This window comes from Entelurus aequoreus, linkage group LG24 (genome assembly GCF_033978785.1).
Source record: "Entelurus aequoreus isolate RoL-2023_Sb linkage group LG24, RoL_Eaeq_v1.1, whole genome shotgun sequence".
NCBI lineage: Eukaryota > Metazoa > Chordata > Actinopteri > Syngnathiformes > Syngnathidae > Entelurus > Entelurus aequoreus.
Window position 1 is genome coordinate 30,743,074 of NC_084754.1, and position 13,053 is coordinate 30,756,126.

Consider the following 13,053-nt stretch of genomic DNA (forward strand, 5'->3'; position numbering starts at 1 on the left):
TATGCTTATCTCAGCAAGACAATGCCAAGCCACGTGTTACAACAGCGTGGCTTCATAGTAAAAGAGTGCGGGTACTAGACTGGCCTGCCTGTAGTCCAGACCTGTCTCCCATTGAAAATGTGTGGGCATGAAGCGTGAAATACCACAACAGAGACCCCAGAATGTTGAACAAATTAAGCTATACACCAAGCAAGAATGGGAAATAATTCCACCTGAAAAGCTTCAAACATTGGTCTTCTCAGTTCCCAAACGTTTATTGAGTGTTGTTAAAAGGAAAGGCCATGTAACACAGTGGTAAAATGCCCCTGTGCCAACTTTTTTGCAATGTGTTCCTGCCATTAAATTCTAAGTTGATGATTATTTGCAAAAAAAAACATGTTTCTCAGTTTGAACATTAAATATCTTGTCTTTGCAGTCTATTCAATCGAATATAAGTTGAAAGGATTTGCAAATCATTGTATTCTCTTTTTATTTACGAATTACACAACCTGCCAACTTCACTGGTTTTGGGTTTTGTAGTTCCAAATGAGGTTACACACATACATGTCAATTTAATCACATCATTACACATTACAGATATTGTGTTGTTTTGAATGTATTTACATCACAGAACTGCTGTATTACGATGATGCTATCATTGTGGGAAAAGTTTGATTTGGCGTTTAATTATATGCATCCCCATTTTAATTGATAAGAAACCGAACAAGAAGTCATGTGCTCACTGGTCTTTGGTGGACTTCAGTAGGGCCTCAATTTCAGTCAGTTTCTTCCTGAGTTTGGAGAGCTCGGTCTGACTATTAGCCAGTTCTTCCTGCAACTTTGTCTTCTCCGTTCTGGCCTTCTCACAAGCTTTGGCCAGAGTTTTTTCATTCTGTGGGCATTTTGTTAAAAGGAGGATGTTATCGCTTCACGACGATCAAGTTGAAACCAAAGCTGCGACAAACCTTCATCTCTGTTTCCAGTTTTTGCTGGAGGTCACACACTTGTGACTCAAGCACTTCTCGTTTCTCCAGCAGTTGCTTCACCTCTTCTGCTTCATCCTACAGAGGTGCAGTCAAACATGGTAAATTGAGTCAACGGTGAGTAACAACGCCAAATATTTCTCCTCTCAAACTCACTTTCACTTCCTCCTCCACATTCTCAGCAGTTTTCCACTTGAGTCTGTTGATCCTTTCAAGCAGCAGGTTGACTTTCCTCTTGGTGACCAATTCATCGTCAGTCGTCCTGAGGAGCAAGACTTTATAAACCACTTTTTATCTTTTCACTTTGACTGCGCAGGTAGAAATGTTGGCTGGGCTTCACTCAGCGTTGCCACACAGACAGACGCTGAGCACATAATGTCAAAATAGGCAGTGATGGATCATAGAGACATTCCAAGTCCAGGAGTAATTTTATCAGTGGAAGCACGATCACGCTCTGCATTCCTCACTTTGTGTGTCTAAGTGTGAGCAGCTGCACCAGTTATCGCACTACTTTACATGATAACTACCAAGTAGTAATAGTGTAAAAAAAAAGACCATACCAGTACTTTATTTTAACCTTTGAGGACAAAGGCTGACTTTTTGTCCTTTCAGTACAATGTTGCTGTACTTTTGGCCATTTTTTGTTGTGTTACTCCATTATACATGATTTTTCCTATGAGGGTGTTTTCATGTTAATCTATTTTATATTTCAATGTCCAATTCTGATACACTGGCAGTTATTTAATAATACCCCAAAGCCAAACAAGACTATTTGGATGCATATGTTGTTACTTTCTTACCCAAAAAACAATACCAAACATTTAATGTTTTTTCATTTCGTTTGAACCCTTTGAAGGCTTTTTGATCAAATGATGTAACAGGTATCAATTTAGTTAAAGTTAAAGTCCCAACAATAGTCACACACACACTAGGTGTGGTAAAATTATCCTCTGCATTTGACCCATCCTCATATTCACCCCCTGGGAGGTGAGGGGAGCAGTGAGCAGCAGCGGTTTCCACGCTCAAGAATCATTTGGTGATTTAACCCCCAATGCTGAGTGCCAAGCAGGGAGGCAATGGGTCCCATTTTTTTAGTCTTTGGTATGACTCGGCCAGGGTTTGAACTCACGACCTTCCAGTCACAGGGCGGACGGACACTCTAACCACAAGGCCACTGAGCAGTTTACATTTGCATAGTATTACTCATTTAAACCAATGACATTATCTGATCAAGAGCCTTCAAGTTAAATAATGAAAGACAACCATTACATGTTTGATATTTTGTTTAGGTCTGAAATGTATTGAAAAATTTAGGCGAAAAAGTAAAAAAACAAACATGTTTTACACCCTTTGAAAACTGAAGGACTTGTATGTCCTGTTTGGCTTTGAAGATAATTAAAATCAAACGTTAATATCAAGTTTATATTCGGAACCAGTACTGAATACCGTATTTTTCGGACTATATGTCGCCGTTTTTTTCATAGTTTGGCCGGGGGTGCGACTTATACTCAGGAGCGACTTATGTGTGAAATTATTAACACATTACCGTAAAATATCAAATATTATTATTTAGCTCATTCACGTAAGAGAGTAGACATATAAGATTTAATCGGATTTAGCGATTAGGAGTGACAGATTGTTTGGTAAAAGTATAGCATGTTCTATATGTTATAGTTATTTGAATGACTATTACCATAATATGTTACGTTAACATATCAGGCACGTTCTCAGTTGGTTATTTATGTGTCATATAACGTACACGTATTCAGCCTGTTGTTCACTATTCTTTATTTATTTTAAATTGCCTTTCAAATGTCTATTCTTGGTGTTGGGTTTTATCAAATACATTTCCCCAAAAAATGCGACTTATACTCCAGTGCGACTTATATATGTTTTTTTCCTTCTTTATTATGCATTTTCAGCCGGTGCAACTTATACTCCGGGGCGACTTATACTCCGAAAAATACGGTACTTAAAAAAATAGTAAAGGTCTACTACTATTTTTTACTTTTTAAGTGTCAGAACTGCAAAGTCAGAATTATGTTGCCCAAAATCTGGCATTTAGACCGTTTAAAAGGGCTTTACTATATCCTACTGGGACCATAATGTTCTGTGTGTCTATAGCTTTAATTCTAACGTGTTTTTCCACACGTTTAAGAAGGGCTCATGTGCATTGTATCCACTTTTTATACTATGTAAATCTGCACTTATCCAACATAATAGCTGCCATGTATCACACACAGCAATGTAATATTACGAAGTGGGACAAGAGAGCAACACTAACAGATGTGTGAGCTACGGTGCTAACAATACAGTCACATCTAAGCAGCAACATCATGCTAGTTGAGCCTAGTCACACAAAAAAAGATCAAACATAAGCTTCAACGTCTCTAACTGACTGACAGAGAGTCAGGCTTTATTTTCAAGATGTGTCGAGAGAGAAGTGAGGGAGATGATAGATTTTCCTCATGTTTGGTGCTCATAAACAGGCATTAGGAGCACATTTTACTGTCATATAATAATAAAAATGTCATTTTCTTATACGTGGGGACAGTAGAGGGCATATATTTGAATGAGGAAATGCTACATTTATGTAGCACTTTTCTGAGTATTTGTGTTCGCAACTAGTAGGTCGGTTTGAAATTGTTGGTCATAACTATGAACGCTTTGGGGATTTTGTTTTCTGATTTTTGTTTGTACAGTGTTATTAAATTTGCTTACGAGTGTTTTGGGGTCGCAGGAAGTGAGTGTGAAGAACAGTGACGACAAGAAGTGGATGATATTCTTAGTCTTAGTCGTATCCTTTATTTGGATCACAACAACCAAGAATACTCTTTATCTTTACAATTTGAATTGAATTTGAAAATATAGATTTGATTTATTCATTGAATTCAAAAAATAAATAATCAAAATCTTGACCGAGCGTGTCTCCAACTTGGCAAAGAAATTTGAGCGTATCACTGCTTGTCTGCACCATACTGAAGCAGAATGAGTCTAACGTCAGCCAAGAAGTTTAAAATGTTATCTTATCGACGGATATTTATCCATGAAAATGTAGAGAAGCTGCTGATGGTGTGTTTGACAGAAAAGTAGCTGGAAGAACATATCAAGGTAAATGCTGTACAATATCATTACATTACATTATAAAACTACTGTAGTTCTTAGTAGTATATTCTATTGTATTGTTTTTCATACGACATTTCTTATCTAAGTTTGTTTTTCCTTTTAAAAGACGATTATATGTTATAATTGGGCTGGTTTGGGGGGGCAATCACCAATTGTCATTTCAATGGGAGATGTTGATTTGAGATACAAGTGTTTTGAGTTAGGAGCTCTGTCACAAAACCAAATAAGCTTGAGGTACTTTTGTATTACCGGGAGTCTTATTTCCTCAGTTTCATTGACCTTTGTTTTGTTTGGCTCACTCACCCTTCCTTGAGGTAGGTGAAGAGCATCTGTTTCGCTGCGTCTTCATTTGGGTCGGCCAACACCTGCTGTCCTTTCAGAAGGTCAGGAGTGACCTGGTTAGAGAACATGCATAAATACAAACGATAACCGTGTCCTTGAGGACATCTCTTTACCTGAGTGTCTCTCTCCTCAGCTCCATGGTCAAGATGAGATGATTCATTTCTCCTGTGTAGTAGTTTTGCCGCCATAACGCTGCCAGGATGCGCTTTGAGCGGCGCGCTGGGCTTGTTGTCTTCTCTCTTGGTGGTCTCTCCTCCCAGCAGTCGAGCCCGCGCTGACCCAGGAGGATAGATGCACCCAGCTGTGGTGACGGGTCCACTGCTGCCCCCCTTCAGAGAGGAGGCTCTGCTGGATGAGGAGGACGACGAGTCGGAAGCTCGCCCACTGTCCACGCTACGTGACCTCCGAGTGTCCTCGGGGTCCAGTCTGTTCCTCGGGCCGCCCCTTCCCCTCCGCTGGCTGCTGTTGAACTGGTTGATTAATTTGCCAACAGACATAAAGGGCTCAGAGTCCACTGCGTTCAGGGAACTGTGTCCATCTGAAGGAGGTGTGTTCTGGTCTTCTGATGGGCCTTCTGCTGGAATTGGCATCCTAGATTTGGCCCGGTCCGCTGTTCTTCCAGGTTGAGGGTTCTGTGAAGGGTTAAGGGTGTGAAGGCTGTTGCTTCGCGGGTCGTACGGTCTAAGAATCTCTGGATGTTTCTGGTAATGAAACTCTAAGGAGGAGCTTCTCTCATCCAGGGACCTCCTCACCATTCCTGAGTTGTACCCCTCTTGGTGAGTGATGACTGATATGTCTCTGTGGCTGCCTTGGCCCGCACTGTTTAAAACGACAAAGGGTTGCCCTTGAATGCCTTGAACCTGCACCCTGACTCCAAACAAGCTGTCATGGCTGCCTCTGGGGTTGTGTGGGTCGACGTAACTCCTCTGTATCCTCATTTCCGGGGATCCGCCCAGTCTATCCATTGTGACGGCCGCATTAACTACACAGAGCTGCATGGACGGGGAAGTGACAACATTAAAACCCTGACTGAGGCTGAACCGATCAGGTCGAGCTGAGGTGTTTACACAACATTGGAGTCTCAGAGGGACACAGTGACGCTTGACGATCTCCTCTCTTACGCTCAGCTGCACTCGCATGAAGATTACAATACACGGACAAACGCTTGATTTTGCTGTGCAATGCAAACAACTCCCTCAGTGTGTTAATGACACTGTTGTATTGTACCAACAACGCTGAGCCAACTGCATGACGACTGCGACTGGCTGAGGTCTGTCGGGTGTCGTCACTCACTTCACGGCATACAGAGGGGAATAGTTGTCGATCGAGATGTTAACACAGAAGGCATTGTGCAACAGGCTATCATTATCATACTCCAGTTCATAGTAATACATGTGTACAAGTGGCTAAATAAAGTCAGCAAATTATTAAAAGCCTCTCTCAATGTGATGATGACAGTGGTGCTACACCACTGTAAACTAAAAGCACAATTTAATAGCGTATAGCCCAGTGGTGGGCCGTCTCTGCTGGCTAACCAGAAATCATGATCATAATTAAAGATAAAATTATTTTTTAATTTACTTTCCCTAAATATCTAAAAGTATTCATATTCTCTTCATGTCATATTATGCTCCTTCCAGTGCTGTTTGGTTTTTAGTTTAGAGTTTTTATCTAATCAGAATTCAGCTAGCTTATGTTGCCATGCTGTACAAAATCTGCCCGGGGCCTTCAGAATCAACAGTGCAGGCGTCTATGCACTGTAAGTGACCTGGCACATACAGGTGATAGACAATTGCCATAGCCAATCAGATCACGAGTTGTTGACAGTAGCCTATCTAGGTAGCCTGATGTTAAAGAGACTGTGATTGGATACTCACTTGTCATTCCTGCTAAGTTGCAACTTAGCAGGAAGTGTTGACCCACAAAGAAGGAGGACAAAACGTTGATTAGGTGGCAGATATATATTTGCAAAGCCATTTTTAAGAAGGATATTTAAAGAGAAACTACATCTTGTGAGACGATGTCGGCGATGAAATGGAATTCCACTCGAATCAGCAAGGGGTACCACTGGCTTATACGGCTACAAATTGTTAGTTCAAATATTTTATTTCTTTTATTTTTTCACGTTTAATATGTTTTTTGCCATTTTAATTTTGACAGTACCACATAAGATACGTTTTAATTGCTGATGTGGGTTTATTGATTTTTAAATGCGCCAGAAAATAACCCATTTTGTACAATGCCCAGTAGTGCGTTAATGTGTTCCTGTATAGTATTTCTCCAGTAATGGTCATGTGGTGACATAAATGATCATTGAGGTCGGACATCACTGAAGGCCTAGGTGGGGAACGCACGGCCCGCCACTGGTATAACCCCAATATAATGCTAGGGATGGGTGTTATGACCTAAAAATCTATTGTGATATACAGTATATTGCAGACTCCTGCTTTATTATTTGGCATTTAAACGATAATAGAACCACTCCAAAACGGGTTATAAAGGCTCCTAATTTGGCTATGCAGTATCTGCATAAGTACAAAAAATTTGAAAATCAAACCTTTAAGGCATTGGGAGATATTTATAAAATAATCCTGCCTTCCTTCATACTTCCGACAAACGAACTGTTTAGAATTTGCTCCTTTTGTGACGTCAGAGGATTATCCATATATGGTAGAAATGTACCCAGACTGTCTTGCGTGGGTCCACCACTATAGTCCGTGATGGAGTCAATAAGTTCCTTATTTTTCTCCATCCTCTAGTTGTGGGGCAGACTGACATGCATCCTCAGTTGTTGCCATTTCTAATACAATACGGTGTACAGTTTGAACTTATATCTGTCAGTAGACTCAATATGGAAGAGCTAAAAACTAGGACAAAGCACAGTCGAAATGGAGGCACGTAAATAAGACCGCCCCATAAAACGGCGCATCCTGAAGAGACGGTCAGGAAAACAGCTTGAAACAGTCTGTAAGACATAATCTTTGCATTATTTTGTCCAAAGAACCACCAGTACATGTTAAGTAGACCAAAAGGAATTGTTTTAAATGTACAAAATAAATCACAATATGACCCCTTTAAATGATTTCCTACTATTGTCTCTGATTTAAATCCTTTGGTTTCTGCCTTTAAAGCTCTCCTGTGTCCATGAACTTATTTCCTGAATTTGTATGCAGTAACAAAAATGACAAAATATGTTTTCATTTAAAAAAATATAGATCTAACCACTGTCGAATGTACTAATACTGTGCTTGGTACCGTTACTATCTATATTTGTATCAATCCACCCACCTCTGTTTGTATTAAAGAGCTCTAGTTTAGCGGTTAACGGTGTGTCGTGTAGCATATTTTGAATATTCCCTGTCCTCCAGTGATAATGTTACATGTGAGAAACATTGTTTATTTGCCACCATGGAAGCGCGGGGGATGCTGGAGCCTACCTCAGCTGCATTTGGGCGGAAGGCAGTGCCTTGTCAAAAATAATTTCTGTGTAAAAAGACATGTTAGCCAGAGTCACACTCATAGGCACATGGGTACCAGAGTAATCATCCCCGCTTTTAGTTTAAAACAAAAACAAAAACTTCCGGTGTGGTCAAATGAAAAAACTAGGTGTGTAACAATTCATCTACTATATCAATCTATCCATTTACTGTATATTCCAAGGGAATAAGCGGTACAAAATGGATGGGTTTGGCTCAGAAAGTTGGCCTTTTCGGAAGATAAATATTGATCTAACATTGTTTTAAAAGGCAATCAATCAATTTATACATTGGATTTAAGAAGGACAGACTTTATATGACGTTTTGCACCCATCTGTGCCGTCATCGCCATCAGTAAACAAAATAGAATGGCGGATAGCTACGGTGGCCGAGAAAAGTTTCAACAAATGCGAACGCTACAAGACTATCATCAAACCACAACACTACAACTTTCAGCTACAGCATGATTGCAAAAGCCACAACACAATAATAAGTTCCGGCGACAGACCAACTTCCTGATGTGGAAGGTTAAAAAGAGTGCAATGAACATAGTATATTAGTAGTATTGGAAAAGTTATTTATGACTGTAAAAGTGGTTTCACTCTTCTTACTTTTTCAACTTTGTTCATTACACCGTTTTCAACTTTCCGCCTCAGGAATTGGTCCGTTGCCAAAACGTGTCTGCTGTCACTTCCATTGCGTCTTTATATTGTTGTGTTTTGGCTTAAAGTTGTGGTGTTTGTATTTGTTGTGACTTTGAGAGTAGTAACTGGTCAAACCACTGCGCATTTAACTTGAAAAGATTTGGTTGCACTTAATTTCTCAGTTAAACCTACTGTTCATTCAACCTGTAGAGATGTTGGATGCACTTTACATGCACTTTTCCACATTTTGTTATGTTACAACCTTATTCTAAAATTGAATAAATTAATTTTTGTAATCAGAATTCTACAGACAATAACCCATAAAGACAATGTAAAACTTTCTCTTTCTTTTTTTTGCAAATGTATTAAAACTAAAAAATCACATGTACATAAATACTTACAGACTTTGCTCAATACTTTGTTAGTTCACCTTTGGCAGAAATTACAGCCTTGAGTCTTTTTGAACAGGATGCCACAAGCTTGGCTCACCTACAGTCTAATTCCAAAATGGAATAAATTATTTTTTGTCCTCAAAATTCGACACACAATACCCTGTAAGGACTATGTGAATAGTTTGGGATTTTTTAAATTTATTTTTTTGCTCAATACTTTGTTGATGCACCTTTGGCAAACTTGGCACACCTATCTTTGGGCAGTTACACCCCTTTCTCTTTGCAGCACCTCTCAAGCTTCATCAGGTTGGATGGGACGTGTTGGTTTTCATCCAGGATGTCTTTGGACCTTGCTGCATTCATCTTTCTCTATGTCCTGACCAGTCTCCCAGTTCCTCTTGCTGAAAACCATCCCCACAGCATGATGCTGCCACCACCATGCTTCACTGTAGTGATGGTATTGGCCTGGTGATGAGCGGTGCCTGGTTTCCTCCGAACATGATGCCTGGCATTCACGCCAAAGAGTTTAATCTTTATCTCGTCTGACCAGAGAATTTTGTTTCTCATGGTCCGAGAGACTTTCAGGTACATCTTGGCAAACTTTTTTTTTTTTTTTACAAAGAAAGGGCTTCCATTTGCCTACTATACCATACAGGCCTGATTGGTGGATTGCTGCAGAGATGGCTGTCCTTCTGGAAAGTTCTCCTCTCTCCACAGAGGAACGCTGTCGCTCTGACAGAGTGACCATCACGTTCTTGGTCACCTCCCTGACTAGACTAAGATGAATGCAGCAATGTACAGAGACATCCTGGATGAACACCAATGCTTCCCATCTAATATGATGGAGTTTGAGAGGTGCTGCAAAGAGGAATGAGTGAGACTGCCCAAAGATCGGTGTGCTAAGTTTGTGGCATCGTATTCAAAAAGACTTAAGGCTGTAATTGCTGCCAAAGATGCTTCAACAAAGTATGGAGCAAAGGCTGTGAATTCTATGTACATGTGTTTTTTTAAATTTTTAATAAATTAGAAATAAATACTATTCACATTGTCATTATGGGGTATTGTGTACAGAATTTTGAGGACATGAATTTATTCCACTTTGGAATAAGATTGTAACATAACAAAATGTGGAAAAAGTGAAGCGCTGTAAATACTTCTCGGATGTACTGTATTATTTATATAATTATTGTATTAATTTTAAGTTGGAAAAACAACAGCAAAAAGTAGCAGTTTAATAAATCTGTTAAAATGTTGGTTACTGTAAATGTATTTAAAAATGTTGTTATATGAAATATATTATGAAAATCAAAACATTTTTAGTAGTAGTTTTTGCTTTTCGACACCAAATACGAGGAACGCTTTATTTTTTGTTTAGTTTTTCACATTTTAAAATGAACTTCAAATAAACCAATCTTTTTATTTTTTTATTTCCAGTCATGAAAAGAAAATTCAATTACCAAAACATTTACACTGACCCCTTACATTCAGGTCAATAGGATATTATTATTTTGTAAAGTCATGTTTGTTACAGCTCTTGTATTAGATGTCATTAGTGCATAATCTAATTGTGTGGAATACTGTATAAGTCAGCATGACATTTAGGCAATTACTCATTTTTTTACAACACTTCTCAAAAATTGTATGACGTTAATACTATTTTTTTTACGGAAAACCCTCCTTTAACATTTAAAAACGTGGTTAAAAAGTAATTCTAAAAAAAAAAGTGTTTTCAGTTAAGTGTAGAAGCTATTTACGTGTAAAGTAGAACTTTATCAGTTTGTCAAGCTATCACACATTTGTCAGCATTTTGTTAACCAATTACACGTCATAACCAAAGTATGTATATCTTGAAGGATTGTAATAAACAAACGCAAAGTTATTATAAAATATTGATGAGGTCGAGCAGCGATGTAAAAAATAGGAGAGGATGTCAATCTGTTCAATACACGAGCTTGGGGGAAAAAACCCAAGTTCCACAAACTCACCACAAAAACGCCAAATAATCGTTACTATGTCTTTATCAGCGAGTCTTTCTTGCTTCAAAAGGTAAATATGTGTCGGATAACATCGCAATAAAGACATAAACTTACCCGCTGGGATGATGGAAGTCTGCTGTGAGAGTAGAGTCCTCTTCCTGCGAACTGAAGCTGTCCTGCCTCTGCCCAATGAGGCGTTCACGGCCCGCACCACAGTCCGACATCCAAGTGTCACGTGTCCAGTGATTGTTTTGTGCGTAGATATAGTTTCGTGACCGTTTTTAAATATATATAAATAATTCAGAAAGGATGTTGCAGCGATAATCTAGGTCGTGTGGAGTTTTTGTTGCTGTCGTGGATTTGAAACCAACATGTTGCTGACACTAATAGGCTACAGATGTTTGACATAATTTGCACGGTTTGCCTAATTATTAGAAATAGGACATTTGGACACACATTCAGCTTCTCAGAATGTTTGCTTTTGTCTCTACACCTTGTTATATATATATATATATATATATATATATATATATATATATATATATATATATATATATATATATATATATATATATATATATATATATATATATATATATATATATATATATATATATATATATATATATATATATATCATACTTGCCAACCTTGAGACCTCCAATATCGGGGGGGGGGGGGGGGGGGGCGTGGTTGGGGGCGTGGTTATTTACCGCTAGAATTCACCAACTCGAGTATTTTATTTATATATATATATATATATATATATATATATACATATATATATATATATATATATATATATATATGTGTGTGTGTGTGTATGAAATACTTGACTTTCAGTGAATTCTAGCTATATATATATATATTTATTTTATTTACATAAAATAAATACTTGAATTATCTATCCATTAGATGGCAGTATTGTCCTGTTTAACTTCTCCGTTCATGACTGAGAAATCATTTCGGCCACCGTGTTCAATGGAGAAGTCTGTTCTACATATTTACAGGCAACATACACCTTCCCCTTCGAACTGTCCTGGATGAACTGAAATTCTTGTTTCCATTCGTTTTTGAACTTGCAAGCGTATTTATACTGTGGGAAAGCGGACATGAGAATATAGGCTGTCCCCACTCAGTCTCAGGTCCGCATTGAGCTGGAGGGGGCGTGGCCTCCAGCTCCGGCTGAATACGGGAGTTTGTCGGGAGAAAATCTCTGCCGGGAGGTTGTCGGGAGTGGCGCTGAATAACGGGATTCTCCCGCTAAAAACGGGAGGGTTGGCAAGTATGATATATATATATCAGTGACGTGCGGTGAGGTTCATGGCTGGTGAGGCACTGACTTCATCACAGTCAGATTTACAAACATATGAACCCTAAAGAGTATCTTATTCACCATTTGATTGGCAGCAGTTAACTACCTCCGATACCGGGAGCTGGGGGGTGGGGGCGTGGTCGGGGGTGGGGCGGGGGGCGTGGTTAAGAGGGGAATACATTTAAGCTAGAATTCACCAACTCAAGTATTTCATATATATATATATATATATATATATATATGTATATATATATATGTATGAAATACTTGACTTTCAGTGGATTCTAGCTATATATATACATATATATATATATATATATATATATATATATATATATATATATATATATATATATATATATATATATATATATATATATATATATATATATATATATATATATATATATATATATATATATATATATATATATATATATATTATTATACATATAAATAAAATAAATACTTGAATTTCAGTGTTCTGGAGGCTATCCAGTAGATGGCAGTATCCTGTTTAAGAGTGTCACAACATTGCTGTTTACGGCAGACAAACTGCTTTACGGTAGACTAAACGTGACTGCTGTTGGTGTTGTTACCGCGCTGGGAGGACGTTAATGAAACTGCCTAACAATAAACCCACATAAGAAACCAAGAACTCGCCCTCGATCATTCTACAGTTATGACGTCATTGGGCAGGCAAGCTGTTTATATTGTGGGAAAGCGGACGTAAGAACATGCTGTCCCCACTCAGGTCCGCATTGAGCTGGAGGGGGCGGAGTTTGTCGGGAGAAAATTTCTGCCGGGAGGTTATCGGGAG

At 38.6% G+C, this 13,053-nt stretch overlaps 1 protein-coding gene across 2 annotated transcripts in view; it reads right to left on the reverse strand.

Moving 5' to 3' along the window:
* Positions 1-11,123, reverse strand: part of LOC133641876 (cingulin-like protein 1) — a 30,673-nt gene extending 19,550 nt beyond the window's left edge. Inside the window, exons 1-6 of one of the 2 annotated variants that reach the window (XM_062035969.1) lie at positions 11,033-11,123; positions 4,544-5,422; positions 4,392-4,456; positions 1,119-1,224; positions 945-1,040; positions 723-871 (exon numbers count right to left, since the gene is read on the reverse strand). In XM_062035969.1, coding sequence (XP_061891953.1) covers positions 723-871; positions 945-1,040; positions 1,119-1,224; positions 4,392-4,456; positions 4,544-5,395 — 1,268 coding nt within the window. In that variant the 5' untranslated portion in view covers positions 5,396-5,422; positions 11,033-11,123. Of the gene's footprint in view, positions 1-722; positions 872-944; positions 1,041-1,118; positions 1,225-4,391; positions 4,484-4,543; positions 5,423-11,032 lie in introns of both variants that reach the window. The other variant, XM_062035967.1, reaches the window with a different exon arrangement.
* Between the last annotated feature and the right edge of the window lie 1,930 nt (positions 11,124-13,053).